Source organism: Leuresthes tenuis, unplaced genomic scaffold (assembly GCF_036924035.1).
Source record: "Leuresthes tenuis unplaced genomic scaffold, fLeuTen1.0.hap1 SCAF_9, whole genome shotgun sequence".
Lineage (NCBI taxonomy): Eukaryota > Metazoa > Chordata > Actinopteri > Atheriniformes > Atherinopsidae > Leuresthes > Leuresthes tenuis.
Genome location: NW_027325363.1, coordinates 7084324 through 7104867, shown reverse-complemented (window position 1 = coordinate 7104867; position 20544 = coordinate 7084324). Strand labels below are relative to the sequence as shown.

Below are 20544 nucleotides of genomic sequence, written 5' to 3'. Positions count from 1 at the left end.
TTATAAATCGACCATTTGTACTCACCCTCAACATGGAAAACAAACAAATTGTATGAAATGCATATGATGCAGCTTTTAAATTAAAGGTGATCAATCTGAGATGAGATTGTGAGCGACAGCGAAGAGACTGAAGTGAGTGAAGAAGTTCTGAGGCTGTTCAGTTGGGACACTGAAGAAGATGACTTTGATGGTTTTAGTGTGCAGGAGGAAGATGAAGAAGGAGTTCAATTACTTTTCCTGGTAGGCTACTGTCTTTTTTTTTTTTTAACCAGCCGTGTTACAGGCGCTGTTCAATAAAAAAGCATTTATGCCACATATTTGTGTGTTACCGATAGGTATTTAAGTTATAACCACCGGCGTTACAGGCGCTGTTCGGGAAAAAAGGCATTTGCAGTGTGTATTTGTTTATGTTACCATACGCATTTAATTAAAAGTTTAAAAATCTTCACATGTAACATCTTTCTGTGTAAATATCTCATATTACAATGTGGACACGTGCGGTTTATAATCCGGTCCGGCCTATACAAGTACAAAATGGATTTTCTTTTTAAGATTAGAGGGTGCTGCATTCAGGTGCGCTCCATAGTCCGGAATTTACGGTATGAAGAGGCTGCGAGGATGTCAGCCACAACCAAGTACGAAAAAAGGGTATGAAAAGGTCCTGAAGAGTCCGCTGAAGTTCCAGCTATCAACACATATGCCCTGCCAGTCATCAGATACTCTGCTGGCATGATAACTTGCCTAAAGGGAGAGAGAGAAGCCACTCAAAACAGAAGCTTCATACAATATATACTGATTGTATATGTGTACAAAAATACATTTAGAAGGGATATAGCCTAATCTTGTGGATGGAAAGCTAAAATGGATAAAAAAAAAGGGTAAAATAAATGGTAAGTTCATCATCAAAACTCTGCCAGATGTTTCTCTCAACAAGACCAAAGTTATCCGCTATTACTGTCGATGTAAACTGTGTTATCACTGGAAAACGTTGAGTCTTGAATATCACTTGCAAGCAAAAATGACAGCTGATGCAGAGAGCTCCACTCCATTTAACCAAAGGCAGACCACGTTGAGTAGTCTGCAAAGGGGACACCTGGACCACTGCAGCAGGTTAGACACAGTTACAATGTGTAAGATTATTTTCTTACACATGTGAAAAAACGTTACATTCAGGTCAAAATGACCTTCTGTTGTTGCTTGGTGGGCTTGAGTTTGCCATGATAAGCTTTCAACATGTTTGTTTTGTGAGTTTTCTGCACAGTATTTCACAGTATATATCAAGATATATATTTTATAAGGGTCTTCCATATCCCATACAGCCAGGAGTAAATAAAAAGGCATACAAAATCAAACCTAGAGTCTTTGAAGATTAAAATATGATCACTTGGGTTGGAAAAAATCACTGACACAGATCCTGGAACTAAATTAACATCAGACGATATAAGACCATAATATCTATATTAATCTTTTTATCAGGTCACAAACAGATGAAAATTAAACTTCAAAGTAGTACTAGTTGTAGAAGACGATGCTTAATTATTTTATTTATCTGGTATTATTATTGAGGAACTAAAATCTGATCACTTACTCAGAAAAATACACTGTCACAGATGTTGATATGTGCTGCAACATCAGCATATGCAAAAACTGCATCATTCAGTTTTCTCCCTCAGTGGCATTAATAACCCCCCATACACTTCCGCTCTCCTTACCTCTCCCTGCCTCTGTGTGGCACGAATCACGCCTCCTATCAGTGAGTGGGCTGCAAGTGAAATTAGCTCTCCGTCATCCTGCTCGCCGTGCACATCGGAGGGTACTGCGGTAAGATGCGACGGGGAGCAACGCCGAGCTGCCGCGGATGAGACGATGCGCATTGGCCGCACGAGTCGGAGGAGAGACCGAGATTAGATCCGCGGGTGTGTTGTTCTCCTCTCCAAACGATGGGACCGGACTAAACGCGTGTTTGACGGGTTTGTGGCGTCAGTGATGCAGGCCGACAGGAGTGATGTGGTGGCGCTGATCCCACTTTAGGATGCTCCACAGCGGCGGGGAGAGCAGGTTTCATCTGTGAACACAAAGGACGCAGAGGGACATGAAGTAAAAGACGATTCATTCAAAGGATTTGCGACACTGATAACATCTAATCAGGTGAGGAACAGCCTTTGATGGGCTTTGAGGATCCCTTTAAAGGCACGTTTGCTGGAGAGAGAGGTTTTTCTGGCTGGTTCATCTTTAATACAGTGGTACACTTCCTGCTCATAAGAACAGGCATAAGTGGTCCATTCCCTTTTCTTTTTTTTTTACTCGTTGCTTATGTGGTATTTCTGGTTAAATCCTTAAGGCTAGGTAGGCAACATGAGATCATTTATGGGTTTATGGCCACCTCTGTTTCATTTTTCGTTTATCTGCTGATGCGTGTGGCTACCAACTTAATCTAACTGGCACCAGGATGCACAAGGTGTGAGTTCAATGACTAATAAAGGCCTGTTCTGTTGGTAAATTATTTTGAAACACACACTTTAAATAAAATGTTTGACTTTTGGCAGACTCGCATTCCAAGAAACAGGATAGCTGTGGTCAGAAGAGCAAACCAAAGTGAAACTAAATCACTGCACTTTTTAAATGCAAATCAGTCTCTTACAGAATAGACTGCATTGTGTCTCAATTTGACTTGATATATGTTTCCGTTTTGAGTCTAATTTCCTTGTTTTGTCCCATTCTTCTGCAGCTTGTTTTGTGACAGCTCAGTCAGTCCTCAGTGATAAGAGGCCAGTGGACTGGGAGGCTCTGAGGACGGCATCACTGAGCATCAGTGTGGAAGAAAACAAACTTCTCATGATATTCGCTCTCTTCGCCGCCAACAGCAGAAAATCCATGTTTCTCTTCGTCTAGACACTTACAGTTAAGGGCCAATAGATAGAAACAACTCCAGCTTTATGTCAGTAAAACAACTGATTGTGTTTTTTATTTTCTGTCCAAAAACCCAGAAGTTGTCATAATTTACTGCTAAGATGTGAGAGTGAAAAGAGAGGCAGCTTTCCCTTTTGTCTCTGCTGTTGTCAGAATTCATCATGGAGAAGTTCTTGTTATAACGTCAGCTCATAATGCTCTGAGTACTTTGTCTAAACAATGATCTTCTTACTTTTGATCTGTCGGGCTCTGAATCCATAATAGATCTTCGGTAGTGTATGCGTTCTCACATACAAATGAGAATTCAACTTGATCTGACAAGCTGCATTTTAATAAAGGATAAGCGAGGACGAACCCATAAAACATAGATGAGGCCAACAACAAGCACCATGCTCCAGCAGAATAACAACAACAACTACCCCTGCCTGAGCATGGCAGGTTCCACCCGGGAGATGCTCCAGAAGTGCTCCAGAGCCTCTCTGCCCTTCCCCAGCCGCCTGGAGCTGGGCCTGGGAGACTTGCCGCTGATTCGGGGACTCCGAGCCTGGGCCCTGTGTTCCAAGAATCGCAGAAGGGCTGGTATTCTAGGGGGTGGACTTGCCCCCTCAGCCCCTCCTACAGGCCAGGGGAGTTCCACATCCTGCCCCAGGCCTGCAGACGTGTACCTGAGTGGGCAGTGGGGTCGCATGGGGTACGGGCTGCCTCTGGGGTTGGATGCTAGGCAGGCTGGAATTGGAGCTTTGGTGACGGTTGCCACTCTAAAGACCTCAGAGGGCAGCGGGAAGACACAGACTCAATGTCTGTTTCTCCGGACTGAAAAAGGAAGTTGTTTGTACTCCACAGCTAAGCCCAGTTCCGGTGTGACAACCAGTGCAGCCTCCAGTTTGGTTGGGGAATGGCTGAGAGGGAAGACAGGAGGCGGAGGAGCAGGCAGAGACCCACCAGCGCGGAGGAGGGACAGTGTGCAAGCTCCGCCTGCACAGACTGGAACAAACCAGGTTAGAGTGCGTTCAGGCCGGAGATGGAGGAAGTCCGGTAAAGCAGCAGGCTGGGAGAGAGCAGGCGTGGGCAGTGGGAGGCAGCAGAGGAGCTGGGAGGATCCTGCTGGTGAATTCGCTGTGGAAGAAAGGCAGGAAGAGCAAGACAAAGGAGGCCTGGACAGGAAGTTGCAGGACAGTAGGAGAGCCAGATGCTGCCACAATGTTTCACCTAAAAACTGCAATCAGTGTGGACAGAGATCGCAAAAGAGGGAAAGCCAGGATCAAAGTGAAAGTCCGGCAAGAGGAGTTCCAAACCGACTGAGGAAGGAGAGGCAAAAGAATGAGGAGGACGAGGAGGAGAAGGGAGCCCTCTGTAACTCCGATTTGGCTGACCTAGAATATTACAGAGAGTCCCACAGCTGTGATGTTAATGGAGATGGAGAAACCAAGAGAAACGAGGGGCTGAGGAGACAGATTTCTCACAGCCAAGATGACCGTGCAGAGATAGATGAGGAGACAAACCGTGCTGTTATGGAGAAACATGAGGACAGCAATGATTTCATGGGGATCTGTGACTTTAAATCAACAAATAACAACTGCGTTAATGACAAAAACCTTGAGCTTGAACCTTGTGAAGAAGGAACAGCTTATGCAAACACATTTTCTGATAATGTTGAAACAAATCAAGAATCAGAGAAGGACATAGAGTTTACCTCCATTAACAATGCAGTATCTGTCACCAGAACCAACGAGTCCTTTGTTCCCGTAGAGGACAGCCTCTGCAATGCTGACCATGAGACTTTCTGTGTTCGGACAGCACATGAAAGCAACCAAAACCTCCTTGAAGTTTATGACCTGGGACTACAAGCAGAGCTTGGGTTCATAGGTAAAGAAGAACTGGATGTTAGCGGATTTCAGCCCCAAGAAGCAAACTTTGCTGCGGATGAAAACAACACTGTGACTGAGCATTTAAACAAAAATGGAGAACCTCAATTTTTCTTTGAAAATGAGGAAAATAGCAAAATGGAGGAGAAAATAGTTTTATCATCACCTCTCAGACAGAGAATTCCTCACATCTCAGAGTCAGAAAAAAGGGTTGTGAAACAGGAGGAAGAGGAGATTCGGAAGACAGAGTGCACCTGCAACAAGCTGGATGGTGATAAATGTGATGCCTTAGAGAAGGAGGATTTTAAAGAAGTAAAGAGAAACTGTGCTTCAAAAGATGACTGGAGGTTATGGTCGCAGGAGTCTTTAGACGGATGGAACAAAGCGGACGGAGACACCTCTGGGCAAACAACCAGCACCAGTATTGAATCAATTGGAGAGTCGAGCCTCAGAAACATTGCCTGTGCTGATCCCCCCACCTCCGTGGCACTCCCCCAGGCTAATCCTACCCCTTCTCTGCCCCTCCTGGGACCCATGGCAACCAGCCTGCCCTGTGTAAAAAGGGAGGAGGAGAAAGAGGAGGAGGAGGTGGTGGTCAGCGGAGCAGCAGGAGACAGAGGAGGCCAGAAAGAGAAGAGGGGGCACAGGAGAGAGCTGGAGGAGCAGACCGACGTGGAGAGTGGCTTCAACGTGGCCACTGAAGACAGGAGGAAGGAGGAGGAGGAGGAGGAGGACGATGAGTTTGGAGTGTTCATGCAGGCGGAGGGAGAGCCGGCCTGGAGCAAGGGGGTTAACATGTCTGCTTCAGTGCCTTGTGGGAGCAGAGAGAGTATTGGTAAGTCTCATGGTTTCCAGTTTGTCTTTCTCTGTCTCTTTCTGTGTTTAGCAGCCAGCTGTCCCTTCCTCTTTTAGTGCCTCCTTTATCTTTAGGATGCTAAATAAGTCTGCCTTTCGGTTTCCCATAGACACGTAGAGGACATTTTGATCAAAGTGCACTAAGCTGAAACAAAAAGGCTTTCGAGCTGAAAAACTATGCAGAAGCTAGCATACGTGTATCGTTCTGGTGGCATGAAAACCATCAGCAGTCTCTGTGTTGCTGTGCTGGAATCTACAGAATGTGAACGTCACTGTTCGCTCAGATTATTAAAGCATTTTGAACCTTTTGTGCACTTTCAGGAATGCAGGTAAAGAAGGTCAGTTTCCCAGAGAACCACAGAAGTGCTTCTTTTCAGCTGTTTTATGTGTGTTTCCTGTCCTGGTTTCTCCTCATAAAGCACAATATATGAAGATCTAATTTTACTTACATTACCTTCATATGGTAACGTTGTTAGAGCTTTTCAAATCATTCTGCACATTAACTGCCTTAACCATTCAATTTTTACCTAGAAAAGCAAAGATTTCAAATAAAAGACACTTGATGTGCATTGTCAGGGTTATCTAAGCAACGTTATCTATGTTTTCCAAGACAGAATAGAAAAGATTAGAAAAAAATGTCCTGAATGGTCAGAAAATATAAAACTACAACTTTTAAATTGTACAGAAAGATGTGTTGGGGAAATGTTCTTAGCCATACTTTATTCCTCATTCCAGGAACCTTTGCCTCAGTAGATGATAAGAGAATAAAAACAAGTGTTTGGAGTCTTCAGTGTAGATATTGGGACATATTTCACCCATTCTGAAGCATTACATAAGTCATTTTACCTTTAAAGTCTGAAATGAATTACACATCGCAGCATTTTCAAGACACAATAACTATTTTAGCTCTTTAAAAGCTTGATCAATACAGGGGAAAAATTGGTAATTTAGAGTATGAGCTGAAGGTTAAGTTTTAGGTTTTACAAAAAGGCTTGGGTCTGAATGGGTTACAAGATAACTGGGCCAAGACTCTGTGTTCTGTCTGATGGTCATTGTTTGAAAATCAAGAAAATGTTTTTAAAGCTGCTTAAAAGTAAGTTGCCAGTTTATAGCCTGTGGCTTTGAACTTGTACTTGGGCTAAAGAGTCCTGCCTTTTTTTTTACAAGAACTGGTTCAAATTTCAGTTCACACATATTTTTCACTTTTTCATCATCTAAATGATCATTAACTCAGGTATTTGCATGCTGCAGCATAGCTTTGGCGTTGTTAGAGAGCTAGCAGCTAGCTTACCTGAGATCTGGAAAAACTAAGGCTCAGAAATGGAAGTTTTTCCCCACTGATACCTTATTCAGGGATTAAAAGCACTACCTCATGCATACTTGAGCAGCAGGTTGAAAACCATACAGCCAAAAATGCTGCAAGTCTGAGGTGTAGCATAGCAGTGTTCAGCTGTCGTAAAGTAAAAATAGTCATCTAGTGTCACAAGAGTTAACAGCACTCACTTCACATTCATCAGTTAAAAACAGCCTTGTCCACATCAAAATGTAGAGAAAATATGAATGTCGTTAATCTAGCGTTAATCAGCACGTTCATACACTACTCTGCCGGCACACAACCACAGCTAGCTCAGATCAAATTGGTCAACACAAACAGAAACCAGAAAGCTTCTTATTGTCTTGTCTCTTTCCAAAAACTTCCAGATATTCATATGTAGATATTTGTTAATAGGTATTGTACATATATAAGTTTAAACCATGGGTTTAATCAGATCTGTCATCAGATTGTGGTTAAACTGATCAATTTTTATGCTAATGATATAAGACTGGTTGATTCACTGTGCTTTAATCACCAAAGTGAAAAGAATGACTGACTTGATAATGTGTTGTAATGGGAAATCAATATATTCATGTTATAGACACACATGGGTATGTGTGAGATCTTTGTTTTTCTCCAACAGCCGGTGTTAATCAGTCATTATGATCCCTCATTCTGCTCCGTTTAGCTAATCGCATAAGTCACTTAAGCCCAGTTTCCGCCATGGGGTCAAACGAGTTTGCTGTGGTTCATATTACATTCGTATCTCAGTTTTTTCTGCTACAAATGATTTGTGTTTGTCTTACAATGTTACTGAATATTTGTAGGGTGGTGGTTGATTAGCAGGATGTGCTATCGAGTTGTCAGAATTCATAATGTGTCATTTAGATTTAAATTTCAGGAAGCATCACAACATTTTTGTCATTGTCCTCTCTACTGATCTGGAAGGAATTCATATTTTTTAACTTATGAAAACTTTATTTAAACATTTTTGCTGATAATTTTATGAAGCTTCATAGCTGACACTAATATAATCATATTATCGTAACTTGACCGACTTTCAAAACGTCCTTTCAATGCTGTGCAAAAGTCCTGATCGAGCCCTCATGTATTTATATTTTGCTTTCAAGGATCCAAACCTTCTGGTATTCTTTTGAAGTGTTCTTGAATAATCGTTCTCCAGGTTTTCCAAAAGTTTTCTTCTGACATTAGTGGCTTGTTTACTCATTATCAGTCCCGTCCTTGTACTTGACCATATCCAGAGAATGTGTTTTTGTGTGATAACCCACTTAACACTAAGCTATGAATAATTCAAGCATAAGGCACCTAATTCAAGGGATGAACCAGCAAATAACAGACGACTTAGCAAAGAACCAATTTCAATCATTTTCAATTCAATTCAGTTTAGTTTTATATATAACAAATATCATCTAAAGGCACTTCAAAGATACAGTCCAATTCAAGCCATTCAACTCTTTGTTATACAATCATAATCCAATCAAATCCATTTAATTGAATTCCAAATTAATCCAATTCTAGCTAAGGAAACCAACAGCTTGCACTGAAACTTCTCTTCGATCCAATCCCCCATCCAGAGCATGTACAAGGTGGCAGTGGGAAGAAAAAACTCCCTTTCAGCAGGAAGAAACTTCTGGCACAACCAGACTCAAGGAGGGTGACCATCTGCCTTGATTGTGGGGTTTGGAGGACAGGAAGAAACAACAATCTTATCTGTTGACACTTTGTTACTAGCAGCCTGTCACAAAGACTTATTTCTTTAGTTTCATCTATGAAAAACAGCAAAGATAACACAGTTTGACAGACAGAATATAGGATTTCTGCAGCAACAAGGTGATTCCCAAAGAGCTATTAGCTGAAAACTTGGCATATCTCAGCATGGTGTGCAGTGTGTCCTTAAAACATTTGAGGAAACTGAACAAGTGGAGGACAAAAGAAGAAGTGTCAGGCCTAAAAAACTATCTACAGCAGATTAACAGGATCTGAATGCTTTTAAGAAAGATTTGATAATATTATTGTCATAACCTTTAAGAGTTAAGCAAATAGCTTCTTTGAATATGTGAGTTTGTACATTTAAAAAGAAATCAACATAAAGCACACAATAAAAAAGTGTAGCTGAATGGGTGTTAAGAGTTTGAAAGATGTAAAACTTCAGGCACAGCCTGTGTAAACTTTGCTGTTTGGTAAATAAAAGTAAGGGACCTTTAACCTTTTTGATTTTATGATCAAAGATATAAAGTTGCCTGGATTAAGTGAGTATATAAAATGGATGGATGTTGATAGGAGTCTTAAGAGAATGTAGTGTAATTGTGTGAAATCTAACCAACTGCGGCTTATCTTGTAATGAACATGTGGAGTTGTTTCTTCTCTTTGTAAGCATCATTTAACCGCACAGAGAAAATGGTGCTTTAGTCTGCCCTGACCTGGATTCCCCACCGATAACGCCCTCTCACTACACGGTATTAATCTTTCAGAGTTAGGTTGATGGAGAGGGAGGAGGAAAACTGGGCTGAGGACTTTACGCTCCCGTTAGCCTCAGGTTATGGGGCAATGGGAGAGGGAGACATTCACACAAATACAAGGGAAGTGTCACAAAGATTCATCAGGCAGCGTCTGGGCCATGGAGCCATGTCGGGCAGCAGGAATCAAAGGGAAATACAATATCCACTGAGAGGTTTTCTCGCAGCGCAGGATGATTAAAGTCAAGCTTGTGAACACTAAGACTCCTGCAGCGTCTCATACAGCAGCTCATTTCTAAACAGCAGCAGGAAACACTCATAGACAGAAAAGACAAGGAGATGAGACTGGAAACTAGAACTGTCAAGCAGTTTTGCTGAAAAGAAAGCTCAAGTTACTTTGTCATATTCACAAAAATCTAATACCGATGCTCTATTGTTGAGTTTGTGGAGCTCATTGACCTGCATGACAGCATTTCTGATTAACGTCACCGCACTTAAAAAGTATTGGTCACATGACAGTGCTGCTTTTAGGCTTCTTCTGAACCGTTTCTGAAAATGATGTCATGGTTTTATTGTGACGGGGCCCAAAAATAACTCAAAGACTCCTTTAAATATCAGCAACTATAACTCTGCGTGTGTGCATGTGTGTCTGAAAACAGCCCTCGGAAATACCATCGCCACAGGGGAGTCGACCCATTGCAGGCCGGACTGGGCGGACAGCTCCTTCGACCAGTCGGACAACACCTGGACGGCTTTCCCTCAGGACGCCTCCGATGCAGGTCGAGATGTGGAGCAGTGGTGGCCGACCAGCGCTGTGGAGGCGAGGAGAGACGGAGTCTCGACCAATCACAGTCTGGTACACCTTTGTGCTGTTAGTCAATGTGAAGTCTGCATCCTTTTCATTTACTCCATCAAGTTTTTGTCTAATTTTTGTTTCTTAGTGATTTTAGTAAATGAACAGTATCGATAGCAACAGAGACGTCTTTACTTTTTCAAACTGACACACAGCACCACTCATTTTTATTAATAAAAAAAAAGAGCATTCAGACCCCATTAGATAGAAGTTCTGATGATGATTAGATGTGAAATCTGCAGGTAAGCTTGGTTTTATAGAGGTTTTAAAGAAGGTAAAGATACTGCAAACAGAGAAAATGCCCTGTTTTATTCACCACAGACAGATTTTAGGCCACATGACAAACTTTAAAACTGAAACTCTTTTGACACACAGCAACAACATAATGCATAAACTGTACGTAATGAACTGCAGCAGGTCCGCTATTTGCATTTAAAAGGTGGGAACCCACTAATCAATATGCTGAGGTGACAGCAGATTCAGTCCATCCAGCCACTCTGTACAGGAAGAGCTGCCATTCCTTACATAGGAGTCACATTTAGTTATTTAAAGAAGGTGACACGCTAAGGTTAAGCAGAGGAGGAAAATAATGACATGAATTAACAAATTAAAACTACCACAGTAGCAGAAAGTTGATTAAAAATCCAGGCGCCAAAGAAAAATACTTGGCATAAGACAGCGAAACAAAGACAAAAATCTGGTACTGAACAAAGAAAACCAAATAATTTTTTTACCAAGTGAGCTAATGATTACAGTAATACAGGGGTGGTAATTAGGACCAGACTAAACTCAACAGAGGGGGCAATTACTACAACATGTATAACAGGAAGTAAGGTTAACTAAGCTGCCGAATGTAAATTGGCGCCAAAAGTTAAACCAGGATACACAACTTGGACATCATCAAGACAGCACTTAAACAAAGTCAAGATGAAAAAATAGGACAAGTGTTGCATTAGTGTTGAATTTGGCGAATGTGTTGCCCTTTGGCTCCCTTTATGGTTGTGTGATGTAACACCACTGTCATAAAAAACAAATCTCTGTTTGAGTCCTGCACATTTACAGCCATACACATTAATTTATTGACAAGTTAAAAAGAACAGAGACACCATCAAAAGCCCACAAAAATGTCATGTGACCAACAAACAAAATACCAAAGTTGTATCTCAGTCCTCAGGGTGCGTTAGGGCAGTTTCAGGCCCAGGAATGTGCATAACAAACTTCTGTAGTAGTCTCTTTAACTGGTTGAATCCATGACGAGAGCTGATGAATTCTCCTAATGTTAAGGAAAGGAGCTCCAGAACTTATTTTACTATGTCCTCTAACATAGGTTTAACCCGTCTGGTGTTCTTTACTCTTGTTATCCGTCACATTCAGGAGTTATTCGTGTGGTTATTCAGTCCCCGGCAGTTCATGTGGTTGAGAAATAGATGCATGTGGACATCTATGCAGACTGATTGATAAACCAACCATGCAGATGAATAAAACTAAATAGAGGAATTCAGGCAGCAAGGGCTCAGTCAGCTGGAGCTGTTTGTCCCTCAGTCTCATGACTTATACAATGACAATACAGATAATCTCCATATCTTTACAGATAAATCTTGTTATAGAGTTTGGACAAGTCCTGCGGTAGCTGACTGTGCCGAACAGCAGGCCTTCAGATGACACTGAACAGATTTATCGCTGCTCCGGTCCGTTGTGGTGAAGAGGGAGCTGAGCCAGAAGGAGAAGCTTTCGATTTACTGGTCCATCTTTGTTCCAACCTTCACCTGTGGTCACAGATCTGGGTAGTGATAGAAGAAGAGGTTGTTGATACAAGCAGCTGAAATGGGTTTCCTAAAGAGGGTGGCTGGGCTCAGCTTTAGAGATGGGGAGAAGGGCTCAACCATCCAGAGGGAGCTCTGAGTTGGGCTGCTGCTCCTCTGCATTGAAAAGAGTCACCTGAGGTGGCTCAGGCGTCTGGTTAGGATGCCTCCTGGTCACCTCCCTTTTGAGTTTTTTTAGGCAAGTCCTACTGGGAGGAGGCCCCAGGCAGACCAAGAACATGCTCAAGGGATTTTATATCCCTTCAGGCCTGGGAACACCTCAGGATCCCCCAGGAGGACACTTTTCCCTGGAAAGTGTCGCTGGGCAGAGGGATCTCTGGATTTCCCCACTGAAACTGTTTCCTCCTCGACCTAACCTGGTTTAAATGAAAGATAAAAGATGGATGGATGGATTGTCCTTCGGTCAGTTTTGCTCATTTGTTGTTTTTTTTGTAGCAAACATATAACAGCTGTATTTGCTGAGAGGTTACCACAGCACACATTTGGTCATGCTGGTACTGAATCGTCCTCTGCTGAATCCCAAGGTGGACTGCAGTCTGACGCACTTGTTGTTATATTGTATAAATTATCTAAAGCACTTGCTGACTATATGTTTCACATTCAAAAAGGGTGGCTGATGTTCAAAGTTTCCCCATGTTCGAACACATGTTCAAACTTAGTAGAAAAAGTGACAGCACTACTTTCTAGAGGAAATAATGAGTCCTTTATATTCCAGTTTCCACTGATATTATCCTGGTGGCATGACTCATTTCTTCATAGCTCTGTAGTATGGGTTGCTAAGTTTTTAGAATTGAAATTAATCAGTATTTTGTACAGCAGGATAACTCACATTGGACCAGTCAAAGCTCTTAGAGCTTTTTTTAAAATAAAAAAGGAAAGCTGAAGCCAACGCTGCAGGGAGTGTCCCCGATGGGATATTATGCACAGCGCAGAGATGCAGATGAAACTCGAGCCCTGCCCAAAGCTGCAGTGGAGGAGAGTCGGGGGAAAAGCTGTTTTTAAATGAAATGTTTCATACGTTAATGGTGTCATCAAGTATTTACTTTATATTAATTGATAAAGGATGCATTTTTTAATCGTGCTGCATTGTGTCTTCTTAAGTTGCAGTCTGCTGAAGTGTGTCTGTCTACCCTGCAGGCGTCTGTCTTTGCTGAAGCCTTTCCCCCACTCCCTGATCCATCCTCAAGTGACTCCTGTGACCTTGTAGCTGTTCCCACCCTAACGCAACTCCTAAGGGGCAGAACCAGCCAGGATCAGGGGTAGGTTTACTGATTTACTGTAAATCAATCGATCTGCGGTGTAGTTTACTGCTTGTATGGACACATTCCTCCAATTTGTAACAGGAGCTGTCGGACAGCGGGGAAAATTATCCTTCTTGAAGTGCTTGTAATCAGCTCCGGGACAATGACACGGGGAATATGTTCCTGTCTGAGGCTCACATTTACTGTACAACTCACATGACATGAAGACAGCATGACAGCAAGCTAACTTGCTGTTGTGCAGCAGCGATTCCTCGAGATAAATTCAGTCAAGCGTAAACCTTGGTAAAGATCATGTAAAAGATCATTTTGCTCTGGTGGATGGATGGATGGATGTTGGTCTGTACTTATTCATGCTAATGCTTTAGACAAAAGCTAAATGTACAACATTAAACCTGAATCCTAAGCACAAGAATGTCACTCTTTCCATAAATGTTTGTATTTATCTATCAAGTCAACTGAAATATTCTTTTAGCTTCCAAAGAGTACATGATATTTAACAAATGTACGTTTTTTTCCCACAAATCTTGAACAAAAATGTCATTTTTTTAAAATAATCTGCTTTTCAAAGATCTTCTGAATACTCTTGAAGTTATAAGATTTAAAAAATCCACGTGTATCTTTTTCTTTTAGACTTCTTAAAAGACTTTTCTTCCCACTGGGTTGTGTTTTTGGTGTCTTGGCCTGCCGTTTTTCAAAACACGAGACAGAATGTTGCCTCCAAGTGGTTTATGTGATGAACTGCAAGTTGCAAGTGGGCCGAATTATCAAATGTCAGAAAGTCATTGAGCAACTTTATTGTTGATATATTAGAAATGTATTTGCATGTTGGAGTTTCTGTTACTATAAGCAAAGTAATTAATGAGAAGTTCAAACACAGAATTTAACTGAATTTCTTTGTAATAACCTCTGTTGTCCAGAGACATATAAAATTAAAGAGTCTGATTAATATTCAGCACATGTTCCTCACTTAAAAACCTTTCAACGTTCAGTTAATCGTCTTTAAAATATTACGTTTTGTCATAGATATCATGGCATGTTTACACGTTTTTAGCTAAAGCTAACTATTTTGATGCTTGTCAAAAACCTGCTTAAATGCTCCATTTTTAGCCTTATAGCAGCATATTGTTGAATTTAATTGAAAGTTTTGGCTCTGCAGGCTCCTGGACGGTTTCCATGACTTGAACAAAATGATTGGCCAGAGATACAAGAGAGCCAACGGTGTGTCTCGTGACCTGCTGCTGAGGACTTTACACCTGGAGCAGCCGCACACTGTGAGTAAAACTGAAACCTTTCGCACATGCACGCCTCACTGCGTTGTGTTGACACGTCTCGTTGTTCATCTCCTGGAAAACGCATTAAAATCCAGATTTATAGCAAAAGCTTTCTGCCTCTTTTCACATAAAGGCATTTCAGAGGCTTCAGGGTTGTTGAGATGAATTTTGTCAAAGCTCTAACGGCTTGAAAAACGAACTGATAGTGCTGGTTGACTGATGGCTTTGAATCCAGCTGCTGCTTCATTCAAGTGGTGTGACCACTTTTATATGCAAAATGCTCACACTTCACAGTAGTTGATAAATCGACTGACCGAGCAGGCAGCTGAACCAGTCTTTTTTAGAGAACCACATGCAAAGCATCCAGATGTTTGGTTTGTTATACTCCACAGGTTCATAGATACCACGCTGCCTGGATTATGTTTGTTTCCCCCATTATTTTACTTAATAAATCAGTCTTTTCTTTACTTATTCAGTAAAATGTTCACTATATATTTACAATGCTAAGATTAGAATTTGTGCCACCCTCGTTCTTTGGTATCAACTCAGGATATTTTGTACTTTGATGTAATTTTTTTATATGCAATATAATAAAAATGGGTTACAGTAAAAGGCCTTATTTAGATTAATTATACTATGGTGTTAATGTTCATGTAAATGCTGAGTTTACTGATAAAAAGCTGCATGAGGCATTGAGAATAAATTTAAATATTATAAATAACTGCTTTTAATTATAAGTGGAGGGATATGTATATACACTGCTAATTCAGACGTTTCATTAAAAGTAGGGCAAACAATTATTTATTCCATTTTTTAATGGATTAATGGGGTAAGAAATACCTTTTTGCAATTATATCTGTTTAAAGAGAACAAAGGACAGGCATCTCTGGTTTAAACCAAGCAGAACATTTAAGTGCCTTCACAGAATATTTTTTAAAAGAGTTACAACAGAAATTAGGCACTGTTTTTTACACACAAGTTGCTTTTTCTGAAAAAATGAAGACCAAAACTGAAGCCGTGACTCAGCCCAAACCTCAGCTTACTTCTGTTCCCTGCTGGCGTCCTTCTCAGCTCACAAGCCGACTGAAACGTTCCCTTGTTTGTTCCGCTCAGTGGACTCAATATGTGAACTGGCTGCTGTAGCATCAGCATCGTGCTATTGCTGGTAAGCTAAGTTGGTTTTACAATGGACACACTGTTCAGTATTTTCTCTTCTCTCTCTTTTGTTTGAAATGGTCCCAAATTTTAGAAACTTTTCGTCTTTTTGTATGATTTTATCTCCACTTTCCTCCATCGCGCCATCAAATCAAAGTCGCCACCAACGCAGGACGTTGTGTGACAGTAATAACTGTCCGTGTGAAACGGGGGGATCACTGAGCAGAACATGTTCGTGTGAATTAAACGACGCAACAAAGCAAATAATTTCCATTATGACAAAAGTGAAATACCCTTCAAAATGGTGGTGGTGGGTGTGTTTTTGGGAGTCTGATACATCTTTGTGTGGTGGTCTTCGCAGGCAAACAGACCGGCTTCCTTGACAACCAACCGCCGTCTCTCCCCCGGCCTCACCTCAACCAATCAGCACGCTCAAAGCGCTGCTACTAAGCGACGGCTGTCATACGACTACAACAGAAACATCATGGAGTAAAGCTCTGGTTTGATCACCTGGAGCTCTGCAGGTTTCTGAACACTCTGGATTGACCACATGTGTGCAATCTGCTAGTCAAACACTGACTGACTTCTCAGCTCTTTGCACACCCTGTGGTTATTTGAACCTGAGCCGGTTAGACGACGTGGGCCATGAAAAGGAAGCTGCTTACTTCAGTTGTGTTCAGAAAAGTTACACTTTTGGAGTGTTTCCATTTCATGTGTTCACCACCTTGTTCTCCACCATCTCGAGTTTCCCTGTCGACCTCAATAATCACATACTGTCTTTAGATTGTTTTGAGCATGACGTCTTGTTGTTCCATGGTACTCGCCACCATGTTGAAGGAGGAGTTAAGCCGTCCTGGTATTTTCCTTCCTGTAGTTTTATTCAATTTTCTGTTAAATAGATTAATTATTCTGAGGTGGAGCTGCTGATTTTTGGCAGAAATTGCCTTGCAGGGAATGAACTAAATTAAAACAAATAAACAACAAAGTAATCTTCAAACGTTCATGATTTTGAAGGGTCAGCATGTCTTCTAACTAACTGATTATCTGTTGACGTGTGGGTGGTCATGGCTCAGCCAGGCTTGGCAGCTCTTTTCTATTGTTTTGCTTGTAAAAAGGTTGGGATGCTTTGTAAAGTGTAAATAAGAACATAATGCAAATATTTTCAAATCATTTAAATGAAATTAGTACAAAGATAACGTATAAAATATATAAGAACTGTGGAGATCCACCACCATGTTTGTTTCCAGTTAGGACAGCTACTTCTTCTACTGAATTATAACAGCGAACAACTTAGCCTTGCCGCCACCTGCTGGTGACACTGTGCAGCCCAGTTTATTCTTGCCAGAGCAGTAATTGGAAATGTGTCTTATTCATGTTTTTGCTTGTGATTTATCTCGTCAGAGAATCAAATCCAGCTACGGACAGTGGTGTCTGAAGTGTTTGTGATCCCACGCAGTGATTTCCACCACAGAATCATGTTTGATTTTAATGCAGGGGTGTCTGAGAGTCTGAAGTTCACACACACAGTCCATTGTGCACACACTTACTGAATCCTTGAATGTTCTCATGTATCATACATGCAGAAGTCTTCAAAATCTTTGCAATCTTTCATTAAGTGAAGTTATGTGAGAGCAGCGACCTTAGCCCCATCTCCTCAAAGACTCGTTACGCACTTATGTTGCTATCTTTTTGCTAATGAGCTGTTAGATTTAACACCTTTTTTTTATCATTACACAACTTTTCTGAAACATCCTGCCGGCATCTAATGAGAGTATAAATTTTTGCTGTAAAACTTTTCACTATATATGTCGTGTTTGTATAATTTTCCATAAATTTTAGGGTTTGAATGATGCAAATCGTTGTATTCTGGGTTTATTTACCTTTGTGTCCCAACTTTTTTGAGACAGAGTTGTCTCAAATGAGGCAAATTGGATTAACAGTCACTCGAATCGGCAGAATTTGGTTTTAAAAAGATATTTTTAAACACATTAGTACTGAATAAGTCATTCATTACAAGCCGTGTGAACATTACATAAAGCTTCAGTTGGCATTGTTTGAGTCTAGGAAGAAGGAAGAAGCAATGATTTAGTTTTTTTGGCTCTCACTTTATTAACATGGTGGCTTGAGCCTCTGAGGCAGCTGGTAATCTTTATGCAAACATGCTGTTCCTCAGTGCAGCGTCAGACTCCAGTAACTATGAATCATTGAACATGAGTTGGATTAATACACCTCTCATGGAAGAAGTCAGATGGTCAAGCTGAAGAGCGAAGTTAAGCTTTATTTTCTACATATGGCACTCAGCGCCGTGGAGGAGCGTAGACGTGATGATTTCTTGTTTTTTATTTACGTTTTATCAAGTGATGCATGTGCTTTCAAGGCGTTATTTGCTTCAGAAAGGTCAGGAGACAGGAGCAGATTTGTTGTGGTTGCTCAGAGAAACGAGTTTGTCTTCCAGTTAGTACCAACAGAAACACCAGTGAAAGTGCCAATGTTCACCAGGTTACAGAAGTAAACACAAACACTCAATGTTTGGTTCTCACACATATTGATGTGGACTCAAAGAATAGCATGTGATGTTTTTGCTCTTTTTTTTTTGCTCCCCGTGTCCTGTGATCCAGTCCACTTTGTGAGCAAAACTTGAATCTAGCTGCCAACGGAAGCAAGATTTTATCAGATAAATTTCTATCCGAAGTCAACGATGCACTGTTTTTAGTTTTGACATGCAGATGTAAGTTTATTTCTCTCTATGTTGCATATTTCTCTCATCACCTTAATCATTTGTGATGAAGTTCAGAAGCAATCATGTGTGCCATTTGTACAAACTTCAAATTCCTGAAAAAGATTAATATTTTTTCCGATCTGTTCAAATGAGGAGTTGTCGCCTTGGTGACTGATGTAATAAAATGATACTGCGTGTTGACTTGTGTTTCCTCATGACATTCACAACTAACTCTCTTTTTCATTTCACACAGCGATTTAACTGAGTTGAAAAACATTTAAATATCTTCTTTGCTGCCCGAAATCATTCCAAAATGATCCAAAGTGTAATTTCTGTGTGTTTCAGTTCTACTAACGTTCGTTAGAGTCATTTTTCTAGGGATTGGCGTTATGAAATACCCGTTTACTGGTTGGATTGTTTTGACTTTCTGCACAAAACTCTAGATCTACTTTTGTATTTTAGCGACATGTCTGTTGAATAGATGATCACAGACTAGTTAAAGGGTTAGGGTTCTTATGGAGCTTAAAGTTTGAGGAGGCAGAAATCTGCTAATGAAGGAAAAAAATGCCATAATTTGAAAAAAAAATTTCCTGTAGCTCTCTGTTTTAAGCCCCTCCTACCAGACAAACAAGGGGAATGTGCATGTCCGTGATATGTAATAACAGCACAGAATTTAATAAAAATATACTTATTTAAATCCCAAAATGGGAAATTACTAAGCCTCAATAATCAAAACAGTTTTTAGTTATTGTAAAAAGAAACAAAAATCATTGTGCACAGTCATTGCTGTGGAAAATAATTACTTCATTCATCGTTCTTTTTTAACTGGTAGTGACTAGTGAGTGCAGAGTTTAGTAAAATTGGACCTCGGACATTATGGGTTAACACGAACACAGGTGTTCATCAAAAATAAGGTTCTGACGAGGATGGAAACGCAGAATTTTACAGGTTATTTTAAAGGTTTTACAGGTTACTGTTAACTGTTAACCATGTGGGTGTGGTCAGGACACACAGAAACAGATGGCATCCGATGATGGTTCAACCTGTGTATCACCACCAGAGCTGCATCACAACTGAGTCAAACGAGGGATGAATTTTAAATATATTATGCGCTATATCTGGGACAAAACATTAAAAAAGGCTGATATATAGATGTTAAACAGTATAGCCCACAGCTTCATACGACAGTAGTGTATTCTAAAATAAGATCAGATCCCTGCAAAACTTGTCATCCTGCCGTGGATCCATTGACAAAAGCAATCAATAACAACAGGATTACTCCAACTTCATGTTGCTTTTGCAGAGGAAGCGAAGAAGCATTCCCTGTGGATGAAACAACAAGCAGTCTGAGCAAAAGAATTGAATGGAATATGTACCAAAATGGATGAATCTCCTCTCTCTGAAATAGTTCCCGAGTCGTTGGAAATCTCCTGATCACATGTTTAAATTTTTTAGCTTGCAGGCGAACCACCAACACAGCCGGATTGTCTGATTAATTATCAGTGCACAAAGGCAAACACACAAAAATACAGTCGAACACATTGAGGCTTTTTTCAGCTGGAACAGTTTGTATCAAAATAACTTGTGGACATATCTGTTCATTTCCGTATGTTTGTGCAGACAGTTTTAACTCGGCTAGATCAGTTGACATCAGTGATGCCGCAACAAATATCTTTTTGGTAAATTTACACATTGTTGCTTAGATAGACCTATAAATACAGTACCCTGGCTTTAGACTTTCAACATGCATTAAAATTTCCTTCCAACTGAGGTTTTGTGGGCATTTCTTTCCCTTCAGAGGCTGAAGACACTTACTAGTTCCAGTTTCTAACATCATAAAAAGCCAACACTAGAGTGATTATCCTGTATGAAGTGTCACTAACATCTCTCAGTGCTGAAATCAATGAGACACTTTGTGATCCAGAGGGAGTTAAGCTCTTTATTTGCTGAGTCAGAGCAGCCGCCTGCCTGCTGTGCTGCAATAACAGAGCTTTGTACAGCGTTGTAGAAAACAGGCCAATGGACTATGGAGCAGACTG

General features: G+C 40.8%; 1 protein-coding gene across 1 annotated transcript; it reads left to right on the top strand.

The window, feature by feature from the left end:
- The first annotated feature begins 1794 nt into the window (after window positions 1-1794).
- LOC140314061 (uncharacterized) lies at window positions 1795-18696 on the top strand. Its single transcript, XM_072392088.1, has 6 exons — window positions 1795-2148; window positions 2729-5610; window positions 10082-10278; window positions 13236-13357; window positions 14517-14631; window positions 16148-18696. Exons 2-6 carry the CDS (start codon window positions 3279-3281, stop codon window positions 16277-16279), a joined length of 2898 nt encoding a protein of 965 aa, XP_072248189.1. The 5' UTR covers window positions 1795-2148; window positions 2729-3278; the 3' UTR covers window positions 16280-18696.
- The last annotated feature ends 1848 nt before the right edge of the window (window positions 18697-20544 follow it).